The sequence below is a fragment of the Notechis scutatus genome, chromosome 3 (genome assembly GCF_049901735.1).
Source record: "Notechis scutatus isolate UNSWTSFEM ecotype Mainland chromosome 3, rNotScu1.2, whole genome shotgun sequence".
Taxonomy (NCBI): Eukaryota; Metazoa; Chordata; class Lepidosauria; order Squamata; family Elapidae; genus Notechis; species Notechis scutatus.
The window spans coordinates 157,708,179-157,732,292 of NC_142011.1; the positions used below are offsets into that span (position 1 = coordinate 157,708,179).

General features: G+C 36.4%; 2 protein-coding genes across 7 annotated transcripts in view; one reads left to right on the forward strand and one right to left on the reverse strand.

Annotated features, from left to right (window-relative positions):
* Window positions 1-1,635: 1,635 nt before the first annotated feature.
* Window positions 1,636-15,075, forward strand: MPPE1 (metallophosphoesterase 1). 5 transcript variants are annotated; one of them, XM_087961503.1, is made up of 10 exons: window positions 1,636-1,781; window positions 4,756-5,146; window positions 6,542-6,650; window positions 8,467-8,570; window positions 8,756-8,836; window positions 10,164-10,272; window positions 11,284-11,355; window positions 11,446-11,568; window positions 13,245-13,385; window positions 14,611-15,075. In XM_087961503.1, the coding sequence occupies exons 2-10, from the start codon at window positions 4,845-4,847 to the stop codon at window positions 14,791-14,793; spliced, it is 1,224 nt and encodes a 407-aa protein (XP_087817629.1). In that variant the 5' UTR covers window positions 1,636-1,781; window positions 4,756-4,844; the 3' UTR covers window positions 14,794-15,075. The 5 variants fall into 5 exon arrangements, with proteins under 5 accessions (XP_087817629.1, XP_026527719.2, XP_087817628.1 ...); XM_026671934.2 differs by lacking the exon at window positions 1,636-1,781 and adding an exon at window positions 1,784-2,125; XM_087961502.1 differs by lacking the exon at window positions 1,636-1,781 and adding an exon at window positions 1,898-2,418.
* Window positions 15,076-16,691: 1,616 nt separating this feature from the next.
* Window positions 16,692-24,114, reverse strand: part of GNAL (G protein subunit alpha L) — a 105,304-nt gene continuing 97,881 nt past the window's right edge. For both annotated transcript variants that reach the window (XM_087961499.1, XM_026671936.2), the window contains exons 6-12: window positions 22,347-22,401; window positions 21,806-21,879; window positions 20,521-20,579; window positions 20,169-20,289; window positions 19,566-19,696; window positions 18,821-18,888; window positions 16,692-18,271 (exon numbers count right to left, since the gene is read on the reverse strand). In XM_087961499.1, coding sequence (XP_087817625.1) covers window positions 18,125-18,271; window positions 18,821-18,888; window positions 19,566-19,696; window positions 20,169-20,289; window positions 20,521-20,579; window positions 21,806-21,879; window positions 22,347-22,401 — 655 coding nt within the window. In that variant the 3' untranslated portion in view covers window positions 16,692-18,124. The remainder of the gene's footprint in view (window positions 18,272-18,820; window positions 18,889-19,565; window positions 19,697-20,168; window positions 20,290-20,520; window positions 20,580-21,805; window positions 21,880-22,346; window positions 22,402-24,114) is intronic.

Sequence of the window (24,114 nt, forward strand, 5' to 3'; positions counted from 1 at the left end):
TAGATGTGTGGAACTTTTTTAAAAAAATGAATGTGTGTGATACGGCTTCCAGGAAGTCATTGTTTGGGCTATAACTTTGGGCTATATTCTCAGCCCATTTTTCCTTACAAAGTTATTGAGAGAATAACATTAGGGGGGAAATTATGTAATAGGTCTTAAACCAATGGTCCCCAAACTTTATGGTTTGGCAGCCCAGTGGGGTGGGGGAGAGGGAACCAGCCTGTGCAAGCAGTGGGCTGCCATGTGCGTGTGTGTGCCAGCCATCATTTGTACAAATGCAGCTGGCCCGCCGCTTGTGCAAGCTGAGCTGAGCATGTGCACTGGCCAGCCGCTCATGCGGCCTGGTTCCAAATGGGTCACAGCCCAGTAGTGGTCTGTGGGGCCTGGGGCGTTGGGGACCCCTGTCTTAAACTACTAAGATTATTTATGTCTTGCTGGGGATAGATAAGCAAGATTATTTATCTGTAAGCCTATAATATACTTGCTAAATAATTTGCCTATAAAATAGCTCATATTTGTTTAGGTTTGGAAACCAAAGGGGCAGATCTCAATGAGATGACTGCCAACATCTGATGTTATCTAGGATTTGGGTTTAAACAAGATGCTAAGAACTTTTTAAAATATAAATATGATTTTATTATAATATGTAAATGATTTTATACTTTATATATTCTGTAGATATATCTTCTTAAAAATATATTTTTAAATATAAGAATTGCTGACCTAAATTATTGAAGACAGTTATTCCATTTCAGTTGCAGACTGTTCTAGAGGAAATAGATTGCTTTCTTTTGGAGTTCAGGTCTAAGCACAGGACAGAAACCATATATGTCACTTTAGCCGATGACTAGGTTAAGTCCTAGATAAGGGTGTATGACTCCTGCCCTTATTTAAGAAGCTGAGGCTCACCCATAGAACATAAATGGTCACAAGAAAGAACAGGCAACCTGTTTTAAATATTTAGGAGTAACTATGCCTGCTCCAGGAAAGCTCACTGCAAATATGCAGAGATCTGCAAATCGAAGCTCTGCTTGTTTTTTAAACACATTTAAAACAGTTTATCCTGTGTATTATATTACAAATTACAAATGACAGTTTGGTGGTCAATGTCTGGAATACTCTACCTGACTCTGTGGTTTCTTCCCCAAACCCCAAAAACTTTAACCTTAGACTGTCTTCTAATGACCTCACCCCTTTCCTAAGAGGTCTGTAGGGGGAGTGCATAAGTGCATACCGTCACTGTCCTATTGTTTCTTATATATATATATAATAGGTATAAGTAAAAACATAGTTATTAATACATGGATACATATAAGAAATATATATATATATTTCTTATATGTATCCATGTATTAATAACTATGTTTTTACTTATACCTATTATAAGCAATTGACAAAAAAAAAAAAAAACCTTTGGGATGTCCACTACGGACTGCACTTAAAACGTGAAGGTTCTGCATGACCTGCTTTAATAAACAGGATTTTGCTCCGAAAGCAAGCCTCTCGACCTCTGGTTTTCTCCTACCCTGAATAAGGGTATGGTCCGCCTCCTCCGGTACCTTAGGCTAATTTTAAACAGCACCGTTTCTGTGCTCGGTATTTCCTGATTTTGGGACGGTTTCTTTGGACCAAGGCGACACTGCTGCATCGACTGCATCCGAATGCCACGATCGCCCTGGAAACGCCTAGGAACCTGCAGGGCAGCACCTTCGCCCAACGCGGATGTGAAGAGCCAGGAAGAATGACTCATCCGAACATCCCGCGAGGCCAGCGCGACCCAGGTAGGGACGCCCGGCTCAGACCACGATGTAGTCAAGCGGGCGACTGAGAGAGACGGAAAGCAGCTTTCTTTCCATTCCACCCCTGGCCGGTGTTGCATAAACTGCCGCAAAACGGAAGACTTCTCCGTAGAGGCGGCCGGGGCTCACACACGTGCCTGGCGGGCGAGCCTGCCTTCATTCATCGCCGCCTCGCTTTTCTTCCGGGGTTTGGTGGTGCGGCTCCTGCCTCAGCTGCTCCCGACGGCCTCACGAAGCGGAGGCGAAGCTTTGCCACGGGGCGGGTTTCGTTCTTGGAGCGGAAGATCCGCTGCCTCCCAACCCCCCCAAACCCCCATCCTTCCTCGGTGAGTTGCAGCAAAGCTCAGAATCGCCTCCAACAGCGAGATGGGCGCCATCATACCCATAATAATAGCGCTGAAAGGTTGCCTTGTTTGCGGGCTCGGAAGGAAAGAAACACGAGGAATCCTTGTTGGCTGAAATAGATTCGCCTTTTCGACCACGTTTTACGATGCGTCGTGATTTCTGTTTTGTCTTCCGAGCTTCCTGCGCCGGCAGAACTGAAGGAAGTGCTGTTGCTGCTGTTCCTCCAAGCGAGAAACGGGTCGGGTTCATGCAGGGGCGCTGAGGCGAGATTGGCGTGGGTGTCTGTCACGCATTTTGCATTGCCCAGCCGTTTGCCGCCATTCATCACGGCGGAGCTAAAGAAATCACTCTTGGGCTTCAGGCGTTGCAGACGGGTGTTCTTTGTCACGTTTCATTTAGGCCATCTGGAAGGTCGCAAAGTAACGAGAAAACCTTTGGAGTTTAGCATTAACGCTTTCGGTGGGAGGTTTCGTCGGCCCAAAGTGAGGCGGAGGAGGAGAAATGTGGAGCTGTTGAAGTATTTGAAATTGTGCACAGCAATCAGCTTTGTGCTCCTTTCTATGTTTAGCCCCCAAAAGGGGCTCTCTACTTTATGAGGGTTTAGTTGAGGGCTGTCCAATCTTGCCAACTTTAAGTCCTGTGGACTTTGGGAATTCCGGGAGTTGAAGTCCATAAGTCTTCTTCAGGTTGCCAAGGTTGGACAACCCTGGTTTAGCTGGTCCTAATGAAAATTATGGTAATGCTGAACTAAGTTAACCCAGAGGATCTCAGAATGTGCGATAGTGGCCTGATAAAATGACACCTCCCCTCCCATTACTTGGGGAAAAAAGAATGCTGTTTATTTTTAATAATTGCGTCTTAATATGTATATACTATAATGGTACAACTTTAGAAAACAAAACAATTTCCAACAAAAATTAAAATTCCCTGAAATCTCATTTTGCTTTGTTCGGTTTCCCCCCTTCAAGACAGCCCTTCTCATTCACCAAAGGTCATGCAAATGGCGTTTGCTTTGAATCAGCAGTTCTCTTAAACTGCTACAGCTTGCAAAACACTGGCAGGATCTAACTATCCCAAAGGTGCTTTTCCAAGAGGCAACTGAACTTTGTCTTTCTTTGAACTTTGTTTTTCTTCTGGAACTCACAAAGCTTGGATGAGAAGCGACACACCTTTAAAGAAAAACAAAGTCCACTTGCGTCTTGAAAAAGCGTCTTTGGGGTAACCATAAATTCGATGGCTGAGAATTTCCACAGACATTTAGTTATGCACTTTGGCAGGATCTGAGTTGCTTTTGGAGTATTCTCAGCGTAGTTGCACTGAGGGTGACAGTAACAGCCAATTTCCTGCCAGTCTGGCTTGCTGCTTATCAGTCCCTTTCCCCTCTGTTGCAATTCCCTCTGCAGAGCTGGCTTCCAGGCACGACTGCTGCTATCTGAAAAGGGAAAGCACTATATTAAAGGCACGCGTGCGCACACACACACACACACAAATGTTTAAAGCAAAGGGGTTTTGCATCAAGGAGGTGAGTCTGCTCAGAAAGGAGGAAGGCATTTTCTGTTGGCCCTCCATCCAACCTACATTATTAATCTTGGCTAATTGTTACGGGGCAAGAATGGCCTTAGAAAATAAGGTGAGAGTTTTTTTTGATGGACTCTGGAAATAACCAGAGCTGAAAATAACTATCAACTTGGCTGGACTCCTTTGAAATCCTTGCAACTTACACAAAAAGCACAAAATGAAATAAAATGAAATGGAATGGGCCACAGCTATAGTAATGAATAGAAATTAAATGGTTAGTTGCAGTGTTCTATTAATTTAAATATTAAATGATTTGCAACTGTTCCTTTGATAGTTACAGAAATAGTAAATTGATGAATGAGGAGGTGCTTTTTCAAGAGGGAACTGGACTTTCTGGTTTTTCTTTGAAGACCTTTCACTTCTCATCCAAGAAGCTTCTTCAGAGCTGAAACAAAACACCTTCAAAGAAAAACCAGAAAGTCCAGTTGCCCCTTGAAAAAGCACTTTTGGGACAACCATGACCTGGATGACTGAGAATCTCCACAGACATTGAGTGAGTAGATAAAGCATTGAAAAGCCGTTCAGGGTTTTAGTGAAAATCTCTTTAAATGTGAAATGAATGATGGCTCTTTTGCGTAGAGAAATGGGCACAGAACTATAATAAGAATCAGAAAATGTCTGGTATGTAAAGCTATTTATGGTCAACAGTTTTGAGATCAGAATAGCCTGGTTTAAAGTTGATCAGCTTCTGATTCATTCAGAATAGTTATTTTGAAGCCAAAAATGTCAGTTAAAATGTATCACAATTATTACTATTTCTCAGTATTTTTTTAAAAATACACACATTTGTGATAGATATGTCTTATTATAATTCAGTTACTTTAATTTGGTAAATGGCTTAAAATCTGTCACTATAAAATGTTATAGAGCAACACCATGCACTTTGGTTAGAAGAATGAAGCTATAGAGTATTGAGTTCAGTGGGGCTCATAACCAAATCACTTTTAAGCAATTGCTATATGTTCTTATTGCATTGTTGAATTGGGATATGTAAATGAATGAGGCTGATAATGTATTTCTCTGTCTCTTACAGGTCTTTTTGCTGATAAGAAGAACCACATGAAATACGCAGTAATGTAGATTGGATTTAGGGCATGAAAAAGGGACATTGGTGATATTTCTATGGAAAAAGAGCTGCAGCAGGCTGAGATGGCGATTGTAGGCTTAAGATCCATGCACCATTATTCTTTGAAAAAAAGATGCATTTTTATGCTGAAACTTACTTGTTTTACTCTGACAGTGTTCATTTTCTGTGAATTTTTAATTTATTATGTAGTTATAATTCAATGTCATTGGCCGGAATTGAAAAATCAGACTCTGGGGATTAACAAACCGAATTCACATTCTGTCTTGAAAACCATCTTTTTCTCAGATCCTCATTTGCTTGGTAGAATCAATGGACATTGGTTGGACAAGCTAAGGAGGTAGGAGCCAAAATATAATTTTTTGTTCTTGGTTTGTAGAAGCATTTGTTACATGCTGAATAAAATTAAAAAGCTAAAAATTTATAATCTGAGCATCTACTTTCTAACTTATTGAATGTTTTCAGTGTAATATTGCTAAAATCTCAGTGTAGTTGCCTCTCATATGAAGGGAAAAATGAATCTTATAATTCATTGAGCAAAATTTCCCACTCATTATTTGAAGGAACAATCATTTTTAATATCTTTTTATTCACTCCATGTTGCTTTAACACATTAAAACCAAAATAGTGTTCAAGAGTGCAAGTCTTCTGCAATGTTTGAATCAGCTTAATACTGTGATTTAAAAATTATTTAATTGATTTATATAATCATCTATCTCAGTACATAGCTCTAAGCTCACATTAAAACAAAGATTTATACACATGAAACACATAGCAGCCTCATAAGAGAGCCCTCAGCACAGCCAAGAAAATACTTAATATACATGTGTTGCATAATAAAATACTATTATTTATCTTAATTTCATATATACAGATTTTTTCTTGTTTTATAAAAGTTGAAAGGAAGGAGATAAGAGGGAGTTATGCAAGAGGCAGAGGGCAGCTGTTCATTCCTTGTGCTCAGCCTCATAATCGGAGCCTAGAGACACTAGTTTCAAATTGTGGTTGTTGTATCACATGGGCTTAACAAGCAATCACACCTTAATGACTACTTCAGTTAATGACTAAATTTCCAGTCCTGATTGTTGTATATCAAGCACTATATTTATCAGCATGTTGTCATCATTCATGCTGTTATATATTTTCCTGAAGAACAAATGTTACAAACCTGTAAGAATTTTGATGACTGTCCTTCCTGATCTCTTTATTACACTCTTAATTTCTCTGGAGTCTTCAAGGTGAAAAAGGTTTCCCAATTTATATGGTGAGGTTTCCGCAGTCTTCCTTTTCTTGCTGCAAGTCACTGAGTCTAGGTGGGCGGCCTGCTTTTTTGGATAAGGTCAGGGATTCACAAGTAATTTGAGAATGTTTGCTCCCTTTTGAATGTGTGTCCGTATTCCACCCTTACAGCTTAGCAGTTTAACTGGTCTTTGGGCATACCAGGCCATTTCCATAGTACCTTCTCCCATTTCTTATTTGGCAAATGTGATTTCCCCAATCTTCTGTTAGAACATTCAAAATAGCATTTTTTTGAGTAATCTTTGTTGTTCTCCTGCAATGTAAGCAAAACCCTAAAAAGTAGGTGTTTGTTCCAGATGATTAAAAATGATATTCCATGCAATGTTAAAAGAGAAGGCCACTCCGTACCCAGCTACTTTTAATCCAGATTTTATATTTGTTTCATATTTGTAAGGTTAATTAAAATATGGTGGTTTTGTACTTTTTCCCTTGCTAGGGAATGGCAAATGGAGAGGGCCTTCCAAACTGCCCTCTGGCTTCTGCAGCCAGAAATAGTTTTTATCCTGGGTGATATCTTTGATGAAGGAAAATGGAGCTCTTCCCAGGTTTGTGTTCCTGAATTGGTCTCCTAGCAAAATAGATGCTTTTAATAAGTGAATAAAAGCCCAAGGCCAAGAATAATTACAGTTCTTAATTAGAATCTTAATTATTAAATGAAAGCGGTTTATGATTGTCAGTATTTAAGTTTGTATTTATGGACGGTACTTTGCACAATAGATAAGTCAACTGAGAGAATGTTGGCAGTGTTGGCAGCAGACTTTTTAGCACAGATAACGTTTGTGTATTATTGCAAGTTCCTGTAAGTTGCATTTTAAAATGAACCTTAACAGTTCCCATTTTCCAGTCCTATGTACCAACTCAAATGAAGATGAAATATTTTCTTTTCTTAATTAACCAATTTACTAAAATATTCAGAAAATTCATGTACATATACAAATACGTGTTAGGAAAATGTGGACAAAGAAAAGTGTAGATGAAGTTTGTGTAGGTTTGTGAGAAGGAAAAAAAAACAAATTAATGAAGAAATAGAACAAAATGAAAAATGAAGAAAAAGAGCAACTGTATAAAATAGAATTTGACAGATTTCCAGTTCCTTGTAGTGATTAAATTCATCAGCTAGCACGAGGATACCCGTAAGTTATAGACCAAGTGTGTCTTCTAAAGTGAAACACTCTGCATTTTCCCCCAATGATCAGTGTAAAATTCAGTAGATATTTTGGGTAAATTATTTTTATGGCACTGAAGCCAAATTTATATTTGGAACATTTTAAAGAAAATGAACTGTAGTTTGGGGTAAATTGGACACATTATGGACAAATAGGGCTGATAAATAAAAATAAAATATGCAGAAATCCATGTTGAGTTGAAAAGGATTTTTTATGGTTCTAAGGATTACTCTAATATACTAGTATCTAAACCAGTGGTCGCCAACTGGTGGTCCATGGCCCATGAGAAAATTTTGGTGGTCCACAGAGAAATGTCACCCCCAAAGCACCCCCAAAGCAATTAATCCAGGCTGCGTGAGAACACAAGGCTGTGCTGCCCACATGGCCTGTGGGAACACAAGGCTTGCCTTGCTTGCATTACAAACAACACGATAGTGAGGGGAGAGGGAAAGGGCAAAGGGGAGGAACTTGCCCCACGCGCCTTGTCTGGCCACCGGGCTGCTTCTTTGCACTTCTTTCTTCTTCTGCTTTTGGTTGCACACAAGGAAAGCAACAAGTCTTTCTTTCTCTCCCCCAAACTCCTTCAGAAATGAATCTTTGGGACCCTGCAAGGCATCTTGCTCCAAGAGGCTGCGCCAGCAAAATCTAATTTCTGGCGGAGTTTGGGGAGAGAAAGATTTCTGCTTTGTGTGTGTGTGTGTGTGTGTGTGTGAGAGAGAGAGAGAGAGGGAGAGAGAGGGAGAGATCACCGCCAGCCCTCCGAGGTTAGAGCTCTCTCTCTCTCTCTCTTCCCCCCCTCAAATCAGCAAGCCACCATCAGTCAAAATTTGTATTAGTGGTCCGTGGGATTTAAAATTATGCGTTTGGTGGTCCGTGAGGTCCAAACGGTTGGCGATCACTGATCTAAACATTCAACAGCCCTATGTGGGAAAAAATAACTTAATGCAAGCTGCTGTATTTAAATACATTGACTGGTGCTCTTTATCTTTTGAGAATTTTTTTTCTGAATAAAATGTAGGAAATAGTTTGTTTTCATTTTTAATATATAAAATAAATTTCAATATAAATATTATGGAATTGTCTACTGACCCTTTATTCTTAGCAAATTCAGGAATAATAAAAACAAAAGCCTAAAAATAATCAGTATTTTTATTTAAACAATATTCTAGTATTTACATTTTTAATTTTTTTGCAGGCCTGGTCAGATGATGTAAGACGCTATCAAAAAATATTTTGGCATCCAGACCACACAGAAGTATTTGGTATTGTAGGCAATCACGACATTGGCTTTCATTATGAGTGAGCATTGTTTTCAAATCATGGGATATAGATTAAAATATTGGTTTGTAGTGAAGAGGGTCCACTTTTTACAGACCAAATTGAAGAGGGAAATTTTGCTCTAATTTAGTCATGTTTTTTCCATGCTAGGATTATGGTGTTTATTATGGTATAATGAAACTATGTCTTTTATTATATGTTCCTAGAATGACATCATTCAAGTTGGAACGTTTCTCTAAAGTTTTCAACTTTTCTTCCGGAAACATAGTAACTCGGAAAGGGATAAAGTGAGTTAACTTTTTTTTTATTTACTGGGATTTTTATTATTGTGCTTGGTGTTTGTACCTTGGCATTTACAGCAAAGCATTAGTTTCATGATTCATTACATTTTATTTAAAAGTAAATTATAAACATATTTTTAAGGTTAATTTTAGGCTATCCAGAAAATACTTTTAAATATATTTCTGCTGAAATAAGAACTGTTGCTTGTGATCTGTTTTTTCTATCTGATATTAATTTCTTAGCCATATAAAATTATATTTATAACATTCTGCTTTTAACATTTGGGTTTTAATTGAACTGCAGCCCTTTATGTAGAAATATGTGTTCATTTCCTGTTATTATAGATAACAGTATTTTAAGATTCTACATTGTTGAAACTCCATTTTTATATCAGTGTTAATGCCTAGTAACCAATGATACATTGATTGGGTTTTGCCAAGTTCACATTTAAGACAGAGAATCAGATGACAGTCTCAGTGTTAAGATAAATATTTATGACTAGCTGGATACTAGTGCTTCATGACAAAACTTTGTGATTGGGCTATGCAGGAGAAATTCGGTTCACAATCTGTTGGCTCAGTGGTGATCGGTGATTGAAACACGTAAGGGAATATCGCTCCCACCACCTTGAGTCTAGAAGCGGTTCCATAGGTGGAAGGCATAGACATTTTGGTGAGGTACCGACATTTAGTACTGTAAGGAGCGGAGCCTCAGACTGCTCCTGAGTGAAGGAGTGGAACGTCTGCCAGTTTGAACTGAGGTAACAGAATGTGAGGCAACTGGCAGTTGGAAGAGTTCTTTTCAGGTTGGGAGGGGGGAGTACGTCTAACTCCTTAGCATCAGAGCGTGTTAATTACTGTATAAGAATACTAATGATCTGATGGTCATTTCGAAAAATAATTTCTTAGTGAGCACCTAGAAGCCAAGAGGAACATACGTGCCAAATTTCAAGTTTGTAAGCTTTACTGTTCTGGAGATTTCGTGATGAGTGAGTGGTACTTGGCTTTTTGTGAGGATTATTTTTCTTTCTTGATCATTCACTACTTTGAGCAGGTTCTGAGCAAACCCAGGGAGAATTCTCCTCTTATTTGTAACATGCCCCCCACCCCCAGTCTATTGTAATCCAAAGATATTATATATAGTACAAAGAAGTACCTGATGGAAGGAATTTTCTTCTGCATCTTCCCAGGCCTATTTGGAGGATGAGAATTTACTTGAGTGCATTAGAAGTATATTCAGTGGGAAGTCTTCTTATGCTGTGTGGGTTTACTTTCCAAGTTAAGGATTTATTAGCAGTAACTTGCAACTTGCATATTTCCTTCTTATATTCAGTTTTCTTATAGTGAACAGTGTTGCTCTTGAAGGTGACAGGTGTATAATTTGCAGAACAGCAGAAGCCAAACTCATTGAACTTTCCCACCAACTGAATTGCTCATTGAAGGTAGGCATATAGTGATTTTTGGGAAAGCTTATCAAGGTAAAGAACTCCTCTCCAGAATTATTTTAAACTAAACCCTTCCCAAATTATTATTCCAGTGCTTTTAGCAAACGTATCTTTTCCTTTAAAAATGATGTGTTCTCTTCACTGAAATAAATGAGAAAGCCCTTATGGGTGAAGGTTTCTATCCTTGGGCATTGGGAAAATCAGGATGAAATTGTGGATATGAATAAAGCACTAGCGCTATCATATCTGTTGTTGAGTAGTGTAATCATCTTCAGAAGTCCCTTTGCGTCTGAATTTAGTAGATGGAGAGTCCTTTTTAAATTGTAGTAAAATAAACTCTTGATATATACTCTTTAAATTAAATCTGATAAGTTTGATGTTTGTTAAATTTATAAAGAACTGAAGGTGGCATACTTAGTGCTCCTCCTTCTGTAATGGGCTGAGAGAATAACTTTGAGCAGAAGGAAAAGCAGTAACCAAGACTACTGTCAGATAAAAGAAATTTGAATTAGAGACAGAATTGTAATTTAAGAAAGCATCTCAGGCTTGATCCCCCTTCCCCAGTTCCCTTGAAGATAAAGGGAGGGGGCAGCATATTCACACTTACAGATTCTATTACTATAACCTCATAATAAAAGTAGTAGTACTCAAAAATTTGGTTTCCTAGTCTGATCAATCTTAAAGGGTTGGCACCATCAGTACTTGTGACTGTTTTCTTTTTTTAGTGTATTGTGTGCCTAAGACATTGTTCTAAAACATCCTGGGAGATTCTGCTAAAATATGCTTATACATCTTGCAGACATTTTCTGCCTGTTTGTATGTAACTCAAGTGATGCCTAAAACTGACTCACCCGTTCTTTGAATGTGAGAGGTATCTTCTTTTAGAACATCATTTTATATAGCTGTATCATCCCCTCAATTCTAATGAAATACTAGAGTTTTCCTTAAAAACCATGATGACTTTATTGTGAAGATACCTATTAAATAATTTCTGGTTTTTGTTGGCAGGAACAAAATCAATATAAAAAAAGCTGTACGAATGTGGATAAGCTCCCAACTTCGGCTCCAATTCTATTGCAGGTAAGTTGGAGGACTGATAGAACGAGATCTCTGCACTTTATTTTGCATGGATATATTGAGAAACTATTTTGTACTTTTAATTCTTCTCAGCATTATCCTCTTTATAGAAGAAGTGACTCAGAATGTACAGGAGAAGATGCTGCTCCCCTGGAGAAAAAGAATGACCTCTTTCGGGAGAAATATGATGTGCTTTCTCAGGAAGCTTCCCAGAAGGTATTTTTGTTTTGATCAGAGGCTTTGCAATACTTAAGTTTTAACTGTTGAGTTGTGTTAAGAAAGAAAAACTGAATTTTCCCTCTTTCGAAGTTGCACTTTTAGCAAATATTTACATGCAATGTTTATGGGACACAGTGCTATAAGTATAGTCACAAAATGACCAATGCAAGAGGGGCTTTCCTTTGTCTTCAAGACGTCTGAAATTTGGGTGACATTCTTCCTCTCTTATGAAAGATGACAGCATATTGTTGCATTGTTAAAGAAAGATGCCATACCATATGTGGGAAGTTTTCTTTTTTACTGTATTTGCTTACAAAACATTCACCAGTTTTCAGTGATACCAATCTATTTAAAGAAGACCTAGGTTGTGCAAAGTGTAGAGCTTACTTTGCAATCAAGTGTACTAGGAGTCAAAACTGTACACCTTTGTTCTGAGTTGGATTGCAGGTGATGTAGGTTAGGAATTCTGCTTTAGCTTCCTGAAAAAATCCCTGTAACTCCATCTGTCTTAAGTCAGGGGTGTCAAACTCAATTTCATTGAGGGCTGCACCAGGGTGCAGGGTGGGCATGGCCAGCTTGACATCACTTGTGTTGGGGGTACTGTGGCCCGAGCACTCTGCCAGAGAAAACAGGCTCCCAAGCTCCATTTTCAGCTGCCACGGCTTCCTGCAACCCTCTGCCAGTGAAAACGGTGTGGCCCTCCCGCGCTCCATTTTCATTGGCAGAAGCACTGTGGGTCAGTTCTTTGTTGTTTCCAGGATCTGATCTCCGGGCCTTGAGTTTGAAACCCCTGGTCTAGGCCATCACATTACTAATGAGTTCCAATGAAGAATCTTGATAATGAAGAATCTATTGAGGGATATCCTCAGGAAAATAAATATTATATCTTTAAATATAGCGCTTGTATGTTTCACTGCCTACAAATAGACAAAGGGTAGGGAACAGGCTAAGTAGAGTCATTCATGGTAATTGAGTGTAAATGAACAGTTGAGCTTGGGTATACTGTTCAACTGCTTCCTCATATGTCATGAAAGCAGTGACTAAATAAACCACTTATGATGTGGAAACTATCATCCCTAGCTTCATTCTCCCAAACAACCTAAATAGCTAAGAATAAACTATGCTCTGGTTGTTAGAATTTGCCAGAGCCTCCAATTTGAACCAAGAAACCATGCAAAACATTTTTTGCAATTCTCAGTCTTTGTGGCTCAAAGCTCTGCTGGGTGGGAAAGTTTGAAATCTGAGATCCAACATATTTGAGGACCGCTATGAAGCAAAAAGTATTTTAACTTGGCGGTGGAAATCATCAAGCATATTATTCCTATCATGCTTATTTCTTCATGATATGCCAAAGTGAATTCAACCATTATGTTCCCTGAGTCCTACCAAGTCCAAATATTCCTGGGTAATGCTGAACCATTCTTCTCCCAAGGATGTGGACAAGTGTTTTGGAATCAGCTATGTGTCAACATTGAGTTACTTCTGGTATTTCTGAGGCGATCTGATAGTATTTTATGGATGGATGGATAACAACTCAAATAAGTTAGTATTTATTATTAATAAATTAGAATGATTAAAATGACCGAGGGGAAGCTGAAAGCAAGGTGTGCTGTGTGGCGGGGTTATTTCTTAAAGTAGAAATGGTAACAGTGCTGTTTTATTCTACTTTATAGCTATTGTGGTGGTTTCGTCCTCGATTGATACTGAGTGGCCATACCCATAGTGCCTGTGAAGTGCTTCATAATGGTAACATTCATGAAATCAGTGTTCCATCATTCAGTTGGAGGAACAGAAACAATCCTAGTTTCATAATGGTAAATTTAAATAATGTTTATTTTATCAGATATTTTTCCATAATATAAATCAACATAGCAATCAGCTATTTTCTCAGACTGATGCTACCTGTAAAAAAAAAAAAAAGCAAAACAGAACAGCTCCTTCCATCCTCTCCAAAAGTACACTTAAGTTGAATACAAAGCACCCGCTTTATAAAGCACATACACATGGAGAGCCATCAAGCTTGTAGAGTGCAAAGTAAGGTTTATGGTCTACAATTCTAAACACAAGCATATTTAGTACGTTTCTATAAAGAGGATGCAATGTAAACAATCTGACTACAACAATCGTCAGTAGTCTGCAACAAACAGTATCGAGACTTGTTTTTGCTTGACTGATTTATTCACAAGACCATCTTTTCCCTCTGGGATTCTTTGTTTTTCAAAAGTGCAAATTATATCATAGGGCAGCAAAATTCTATTCAGAGAAACTTAATTCACAGTTTGCTTTGGGTATACTAGTTTACAATTCTTAATAAACCCGGAGCACAAAAAAAATATTCTTGGTTCTAAGCTTTGTTTTAAATGTTGCTATCTTCAGACCTGGTTCTATGCTAACTTTACTTTTTCAGTTCCTTGAGCTTCAGGAAAGGCAAAGCAATTATAGCTCTATTGTAATTTTTACTTCATAGATGAAAATTTGTCTCATTTTAGGTAATGTGACTTTAAATTGTTCTCCTTGAGAAGCAATACTTTCACCTATATTTTCCTTAAAGTCCTTATTTAACAAATAATCTAGCAGATCATGTTTCGAGCATTCTTGACATGTGGATGCTTATCTATGGGGCTAGATTATCCATAATCCCACTCCCTTCCCAATTCTATAAGAATAGAGCTACGCTGTATTTTATTTCATGCAATTTCAAATGCTTGGTTCCCCCAATTATATAGCAACCATTAGTATAATTAAGGGTTTTAAGCTGTTAACTATATAAGTCTTCCCTTGTCCGGTCAAACAACACCTGTTGTATTCTGGAAGGTCCTTTTTTACATGGCACAAAATGTTCACACAGGGCAGTTCAGTGCTTAATTTGCAAAAACAACTACCATTAGAAGTTTCAGAGTTGTCTGCATCACTTGGACCATGAACAATTGAAAGTACTGCTACTTTAAGAAGAACTCAACTTCCCTCTTCCTTAATAGAATCTTCAATATCTACAGCCATTTGCCTCAGACTTTCTAAACTCTTGCTTCCATTTTCCAGGGCAGCATAACATCAACAGAGGTCTCCCTCTACAAGTGCTTTCTTCCATATGAGAGCACAGTAATAGCCATTTACTGTACAGCAGGATGCGTGCTGGTAGTCCTCATTCTGGCTCACTTTCAGCCCCTTCTTTCCCCTTACCATTTTGTTCAGCGTTTAATCACTAAATATAAAGCACTATGAAAAGTCAGACACTTGGAATCAGTCACTGACACACCAAAGCTAAAGAACAATCCATCAGACTACATTCATGCCAGCAAATGTGTACTTGAATTGCTAGCCCAAAGGCAAACTGCTCTTACAGACAGAAAGCTCTAGACAGTTGATAGGACTTTTTTTTTTACTACAGGATAAAGTAACTGCTTCATGCTGTACAAAAATATTGTAATCTACAATCAAACGAATGGTTTTCTTGCTAAAGTTTTTTTTGTATCAAATATGTATATTAAAAGTTTGTAACTGTACACTAAGCTCTACAAGCCTCCTTTTGTGTCTGCACTAGTGCCCTATGCTGTTAGAGGCTCAGTCTTTGTCATAGAAAAAGAATTTTAAAGTGTTATTGCTGCATGACCATCTGAAGTGGTACTTCATTTCCTTGATATCAGCAATACAAGATGTAGTTATTTTACAGCAAGGTATTACCAAAAACAGAAGCAAAACATAATTATAATAGCTGACATAATTTTCTACCCTTGTGAGTCACTTTTAAATTAGATGTAAATAGTTTTAGATGGTAGTCATGTGACAGCATCAACAACAACAAAAACCCTTTGCTAATGAGTTTGCAGAGTATTGGCAAACCAGGTAGAAAACTGAGAAGTCCCTTGCACATTCAGAATAAGGGTGTGCACTCTGTATCCATGAACACATGGACTGAAGCTTGGTTGAACATTTCTCCTGGAATAAGATGTAAACAACTACTGTTAAGATTCACACAGAATTTTTATGGTATGACTCAGTTTGCATGACTGACTATTTTACCCCAAGAAAAATAAACCTTACCAGAAACTTTGCATTCCATTCCTAAATGTTTAAATCCTATCTGATTAATAGCATTAAAAAAGTGCTTAAGTATGCAACTTAAAGAAGCATTATAAATTAAGCTGCAGAAATTTATAGACTTGGTTTTTTTCATCTACTTATATAAACTTTAAATAGAATTTTATTCTGTAAAGAAGAGTTTAGGTTAGCCTTCCTCAGCTATGTTGCCCATCTAAGAATTGAGACAACAGATCCCAAAATTTCCAGGCATGCTGGAAAGAGTTCTGGAAGTTGTAAACAGAATCCATTTGGAGGGCATTCGATTAAAATTGTCCGAACAATAGAATATAATCTGTGACATTTGCAGCAAACAAAGAAGAAGGGATAGAATTATAATAACTACCCCATTCCTTTCAATAACATAACCATCCACTTTTTTAAACAGGCAGTAGTTTACATTTTCACTGCTTTGTTTGTAGAGGAAATATGAATCTTTAGACTGGTATGTCTTCATCATATCAAAATAAATGTCTTTCAATCATCTTGGAAACAGAACAAGGTTATGACTGAATACAGTATGTCAAAGTACCAGTTTCAGAGTGGATCTAAAATGCTTTAAAATCAGAGTATTTTGACAGATTACTAGCCTGATTCTTTTGCAGAGATACAATTGTTTCTCAGTTTCTAAAAGTGATCTGGGGTTATATATGCAATAAACATGCCTTCCTAATTTAAAAATAGTTTCACATTATGCCATCAAAATATTTTAAGAGTAATTTATCTTCATAGCAAAAGGCAAAGATAAAGCTAAGTGTTATAATCTATGAAGTTTTGAATTTGTTATTGCATCTACAAATTTTAAATATTCGTACAGATTTTCTCAGGCACTGGAAACTGTACTCTGACATAATGCCTATGTATAAAATATAAAACAATCTCATAGTTACTGAGAAAGGCATGCCTTATTGCTACACCAATTCTTGCTTTTATGCTGAACTGTACCACAACTTATTTTGTGAATGTCATTTGCATAAATTATTCAAGTTTGAAAAAAACATTATGATTCTACAATATTTAAAATAAAACCATTTTCTATGATCTGTTTATTAAGAGAAATAAATACGTCATTTTGTAATTCTCTTAGGCCAAACACAAGGATTACACCTTTTTCTTTCTTGCAATTTGCACAATAAAAGCAGCTGTTGCAACAAAGATTGAAAAAAAAAACTTATCTAATGGTGCCTTTACACATTCACAATCTGTAATTGTGAACGGTTTATGAATGACCAAAGAATTACTGAACATAGTTTTAAAGGTAAAACAAGATATTCCCATGAAACTAACACCAGGTTGCAATTTGGACACTTAAATCAATTTTTAAAGCTGAGTCTGAAAGGCTATTGCTGCCACAGTAGCAGCAATTACTTACTTGGAAAGTTAATATGACTAAAATTTGCATAATTTATAATTTTTATACTAAAGAACATTTTATATAAATCAGAAAAAAACCCTAAACTCTACAGAGTTTTTTTCAAACCTCCAGTCACTGCTGTAGGTAGAATTGACATCAAGCTGTACAGCGCAATCAAAAACATACTTACATCTTAGCTCATTTTACAGGTACAGCCATAATCAAGGCACAAAGATCTTCTACAAGTATTTTCTTCAATAAAATTGTACAAAATAATATTACACTTTACAGTCTGTACAATATAATAAACCAGCAGTAAAACAAAAAAAATATATTATATATTATATATATATTATATATATATTTATATTTTCATAGAAGACTGATGTCCAAAAATGATCTAAATTAATTGAATCATTTGTGGACAGAAGAAATATGGTATGTGAAGGTGAATTTTCTGCCTAAATGCAATAGGCTGAAAAAGTAGCTCTAAATTCAAAAGCCTGAGGTGTAGAGAGACTCATAGCTCCAAACCTCCCAAAATTGCTTACCTACTCTATTCCTGGGCCAGCAATGGCTTAGAAGAGGAGGTCACTTCATCAGTTGACCTGCAACTCAGTTCGTTAAAAACTTAGTGTAATAAATATCATAGTGCTGCTACATCATGCATGTATACATCCCCAACAGTATTTTCTAATTCTGAAGCAAAGTGCATTATTCCCTTTCTTTCTCTCAAGTACTCTTCAGTGTCATGACACAAAAGGAACCCTCCAAAAACATTCTAGGTATGACACAGTGTCATCTAACTAGCAGATACCAGCTTGAACTAACAAGTCTGCTGAAAAAAAATTAGCAGACTATGTCCAATTAATTAAACATAAACAAAAATTTACAAACAAAACCAAAGGAAACAGAGGTAGCCAAAGACTTCAGTGGAATGACAAAGAAGTGGCATATAAAAATAAAACACACATATTGTCCCTAAAGCATGGGCTGGCTAGAAAGTCTAATAAAAGTAAACGAACTGAGGAGGCAGATGGATCTAATATCTCTTCCTCTACTTCATCTGAGGAAGCCAAGAAAGAAAGATGCTTAAAACCACCGACTCCAAGGTGTCCTTAATTACAATAGTTCATACTGGCGAAGATGCATTCTCTGAATGATGTCTCTACAATCATTGAACACTCTTCGAATATTTTCTGTGTCAACTGCACATGTGAAATGTGGATAGCAATAATGCTTTCCATCTCCAGTTGCTGTACTTATTCGCTGTAAGAGATAAGGAAAAAGTCGGTGAAAACAAAGTTGGATAAAAGCACTTCTGGGAAATGACAACAAGATGCGGGAAGACTGGTCAGTGTAGCACCATCTCAAGCTAATATGTCAAAAATTTATGCATTAAACCTATTTATTTAAGGAATGCCTGGATGTTCCAAAGATTCCCCCCCCCCCCCAAAAAAAGATGTTCCCCAACTTGCCTAAAACTTAACCAGACAGTATTATTACAACTCACAACTAAAAAATACACAGAAAAATATATGAGCAGCTAATGTTTCATGAATGGTCACAATCAAGATGTTGAGGGTAAGTAAAGTAGGATTTTATGGTAGCATGCTGCTTTTTTTTGGCATGCTTTGCATAGCTTATAGAGATGTGATGAGTTAAAAATGGACTATAATGGTTTGTAATTCAATGATGACTGGTTTCAAGATAGAATTGCTTTTATAACAATTAAAGAAAAATTATAGAAAAATAAAACATCGTATTCAAACAAATTTATAAGTTAACACAATGTCTAAAAAAATCACCAATACTTACTAAAAATTCATCCCGAATAAAAAACTTTGCTCTTGTAACTTTGGGATCTTCTCCTGCATCTGGTGTTGCTGTAATGAACATAGATCTATTCAAATGTATGCAATATAAATTTTAAAAATGTGTGCATAGTGTCTTTATTTTCACGCAAAACCAATACATATATCAGGAAGCCACAATATAGTGAAGCAGACTGGGTCTAGGACAGGTTGGCAAAGAAGAGGGACAATACCCTCCCCTTATTTATTCAACCTATTTGCTGCCATCTATATTAAGGAAAGCTACATTCAAAGTAGATGAGTGTGATTATAATATTAGAGAAAGAAAGATCAATAATCCATGCTAGGGTGATGGTACTACTCTGATATGCAAAAGTGCAAAGGAACAATCAGTGTGTGAATGGAAACAAAAGTTGGGCTTTGAAGAAGCAGGTCAGACAGAGTCTTGATACTTTTGAAGTGTGATGTTGGACTACACTCCTGAGAATATTGTGAATAAACAAATCATTAATCATTGAAATATAAGGCATAAATTATGGGAAGATGTAGCTCTCTGGAGAAGATTCTAATGCTAAGAAAATGGAAGCAAAGAGAGGAGAATGACCAGCAACAAGGTGAGTAGAGTCAATGATTTATACGACTGGAAAACCAGCTTAGGGACAGAATGTAATGCAGAAAAAATTATCTAATCACTAATCAATCTCATAAACAATCATTGAATCATACAAGACTTTAGTTAAGAAACTTACCATCTTCAGGTACAGTGTAATTTGTAAATTCGGGAAAATAATCTTCAATTTTAGACTTCCCTGCCAAGACTTTTTCAGCAAGCATGTCTTGTTTGTTCAGAAACAAAATGATAGAAATTGTCCGTAACCACCTGTGAAGAGCCAAAAATTAATTCAGAATCCAACACAGTTAAACATCTATATACCTGCTTTTTATATTTTCTAAGAGAAAACAGTCATCTGAGAAGGAAAATCTTTTTTCGGACCAACTGGGAGTTATGGGATATACATTGGAACCAAATATCTATTAAATCTGAATTGATGTAACTGAGGTTCTTTGAGACAACATCATTGGCATAAAAAACAATATAAATTGATGCAATCACTGTACATTGAGTCAATTGTCCAAACTGCTTTAGAGTGGGAAGCCCATTAAGTCTCATCTCATCAGCCTCTGTTTATAATGATGCTACGAAAACCAGGTACTTATCTGAAGATTGCAATAATTATTAAAATCAGAATAGGCATCTTGATTTGTTCTAACATATTTTTTACAAAAATCCTCCACCCATCCTAGATACATTTTTACCAAACCAATGCAGCTCATTTATGCAGGTATCTTGCCTATTGTTCCAGATGCTTTTGAAGAGATCTAAGGACTCGCGCAATCTGTTTGTGTTGTTGTCTTCTCTTATGACCATATTGTAGCTGCTACAGGCCACAACGAAGATAATAGCTGTGACATCTAAGGAAAAACATACCATAGATAGAACATAAAGAGTAACACTTAATCAGAAACACCTATGCTTCCCATGTATGATGATAAATGCAATGTAACTATACATATAAACAAAATTATGAGATTTTATAAAGGATGACACAATAAGCCCCGATAAATAAAAAATAATACATATTTACTTTAAGAAATAAACAACAAGCATTCAGACCAAATACAGAATGTGAAAACATTTCTTACCATTAAAGCATTGGATCCATTTTCTTCTTTCATCTCTCTGACCACCTACATCAAACATGCTGTTGGAAAGCCAGAGGCTATTATTCTTTGTGAATGTACAAAGAAAATCACATCTGCTTAATGTACACTTACTTTTGCAAATGGAAATGAAAATGCAATAAATACTGCATGAAAGCAAAATGGAACATTCTTTTGTAATATCTGCTGTCAAATTTTAGTTAATTCTCATTTGACCAAAATATAGGTAAGGCTACGTTTTGGTCAAATTTAGGAAAGGGCAGACTAAATAATAGGTGTCCATTTAGTGTTGATTTGCTCAGCTGAAAATAGAGGGGATTAGTGTGGCTGAGTACAAATGTAACAGCAATTCTAAAGCAATATTCAAAGTTAAATAAAAAGAATTGGGCAAACCAACTTATAGAGAGGGGTTTCCATGTGTAAGGAACAATTTCAGAAACTTTGCAATGTATTCAATCTTATTAGAATGATATGAGCAATATCCTTATATTGTCTGTTTTTAAACGCATCTTTTTTTTTCTTTTTTCTCTTTCTCTTCCTTTGTTTCTTTCTTTCTTTTACATCTCTTCTTCTCTTTTCTTTCCAGTTTGTAAGACCGAGTGTTCTTTTTTTTTGTTTTTTTCCCTTTTGTGTATGTAATGTCGATATGTTTTTAATTGTAAATTTAATAAAATTTATTTATAAAAAAAAAAAAAGAATGATATGAGCAACAATTATTAATATATAATAATATAATCCTTAGAAGTAACTATCCTTGAGAATATTCTACATAAAAATGAACTGGCAGCTTTGATATTAAAATTATTAGGTAAGAAAAAGCTTATTACAGCCAAAAGAATAGGAATAATAGTAACAATATTCTGTGTGCACTATATTATTTATGAAAGAGCTTTCTTATTTAGTGAAATTTTAAAGTTGTCCATTAAATTGGCTCTATCAATTAATACATTCCTGTTCTTTAACTCATTATATATGAACTAATAGAAACATTAGTTTTTATATTAATTTTCTGTACTATACTAATCTTCTATACTAAATTTAAGGTCCACAGACTAATACATCAAATAAAAATACTTAGCAAATGTTAAATAATGTCCTATGTTAGAAACATCCTGGACATCTTGTCTTGATCTATTACCCTGAATGCCATAAATGAGCAATTTCTTAAAAGAAAACCTTGGAATTAAAAAAAGTTAACTATGTCTGCATTTAATTGTTTCCACTGTTTTATAAAACATGACACAAATTAAAGATCATTATTACTTACTGAAAATTTACTTTGTCTACTTGGAATCTTGTCTCAAAAATCCCAGAAGTCAAAACCCTGCATCTTAAGAGATCCTGGAAATGAAAAACAATTGGGTCTGTGAAATTTTCCATTTTAATGCAGCATATTTGGCCTGCGAAGAAACGTGATATATCAACAATTTCATATAACTAACACAGTGAGCACATATTACTGTATGAATTCAAATCAAACATAATTCTGGACAATTATTTAAATATTACACAGAATTGTAATGTGATAGGCACCTGCAGAATTATTTCACTCTTTGTTCATAGAATACCTGGTTTTCTTTTCATCCCAAAATTCCACTCCACAAACCTCTTAAACCTTTCCTCAATATCAAAAACAACTTGACACACAATAAGGGAACAACATATGACTTGTTAAACTATGGCTGGGATAAATGAATAAAAAGATCATTGAATTCAACATATTTCCCAATTTAAGCCTGCTTGAATTCATATAATTTATTAAAGCTGGCTCTCACACTAGTTCACATTTGTTACTCCATTTTACTCACCTGATCTGTGGGCGTGTAATCAGGCAGACTGACACTGTCTAGTCTTTCTAGGAAGCTGAAAGAAAACATACATTTTTAACCATAAAAACCCAACATTGAAAACGGTCAAAAACTGCAGTTCCATCTCCATTCATACTTTTATAGATTAAGAGCAATAAGGTTGCAGCCAAAATGGACAAACATAATAAATAATAAAAACAGTTTTACTTGACATATGTTATACTAAGGAGTTTTTTTTTACACTGACAGATTATGTATCTATGTTGATGCAACCAATCAATATCTTCCTGGGTGCTGATGTTTTTTTTTAAATACTATTCAGATAAATTTTTACGAATGACTCTTACTTTCTAATCTAGGGATTCTAGAGAAATATATTATTCTCACAAAAGATATAGGTCCATCAGGGAAGTGGTACTGTGATAAATTTCTTAGAGGAGATGTAAGAACTAGTAGGATCAGCTGTGAATCTGATTTACCTAAGTATGCAAAAACTATTACCATGGCAATAAGATGGATAATAAGACTTAATGAACAGTACAGCACTGAGCAGGAAAGAATGTTCTAGTATTTTATCAAATTAACAGTTTAACAGCGTGTCACAAGGTGCGGGGGGGGGGGGGATTTTAGCATCCAGGTATTTGAAGAATAAATGAAAATCAATTACAATTGGGAATAGATGTCAGTTTCTTAGAGACATTTGGAACACTGCCTAGACAGTATGTAGGGGGCACTTGTTAGATAATAACATGTCTACTCTGGTCTAGTGGTTAAAACATCAGGCTAGAAAAAAGAGATTGATTGTAAATTCTAGTCCTGCCTTTCATATGAAAGCTGGGTGAACTTGGGTCAGTCATTCTTTCTTAGCCTATGATCTCAGGTTTGGATAAGCTGATTAGTTAATTTCTATTGCAACCAATGGACCAATAGTCACTTGATTAAAAACAAAGCAATTAGTGCACTTGTGGGGTAAATGTTAGGGAAAAAAATTCACTAATGAAGAAACACCATCCTTCATGCCACATTGAGACTCAATAGCAATGAAAATGTCGAACTACTCAAACTGCTCTTTCTGACACCATTTTGTAAAGCCCAGCAATCTGAAGCTCTGCTATGAAATACACTTTTTCACTAGAAGCCAGGCAGGTTCTGAATATTCTTTGACGTCTTTGTGCCATTTTTTTTTTCTTGGGGGGGTTCACAGAAATTCTGTTGCTCACTATAACTGTTAGACGACCCTCCCCCTTACAAGCACGGCAATCTTTATTTTTATAATCTCATGCAGATATACCATCTCTACAACCTGTTATTTTTAAAAAGACATCAGGAAAGAAAAAAAAAAAGGAAAGAAAGTGGATTCGTAGTCAACACAATTTTTTGTTTTTGTTTTTGCACTTGAGTCAGAAGCACTGGGGTGCTTCTGGGTTGAATAAAATCTAGAAAAACATTATTCTGAAACAATTTTCATGGTAGATATATACGAATTAATCCTCTCTACCAAAGGGGAAACTCTTCTTCACATGTACCTCTGGTGTTTTCCTTAAAAAAACAAAACAAAAAAAAAAGAGTTGGAAGGGACCAGAGAACTGGAGGTCTCTTAGTCCAACCCCCTGCTCAAACGGGAGACCCTGTGCCATTTCAGACAAATGATTGTCCAATCTCTCCTTAAAAACTTCCTGTGTTGGAGCGCTTGCAACTTTAGGAGGCAAGTTGTTCCAATTGACTGTCAGGAAATTTCTCCTATAGTTCTAAGGTTGGCTCTCTTCTT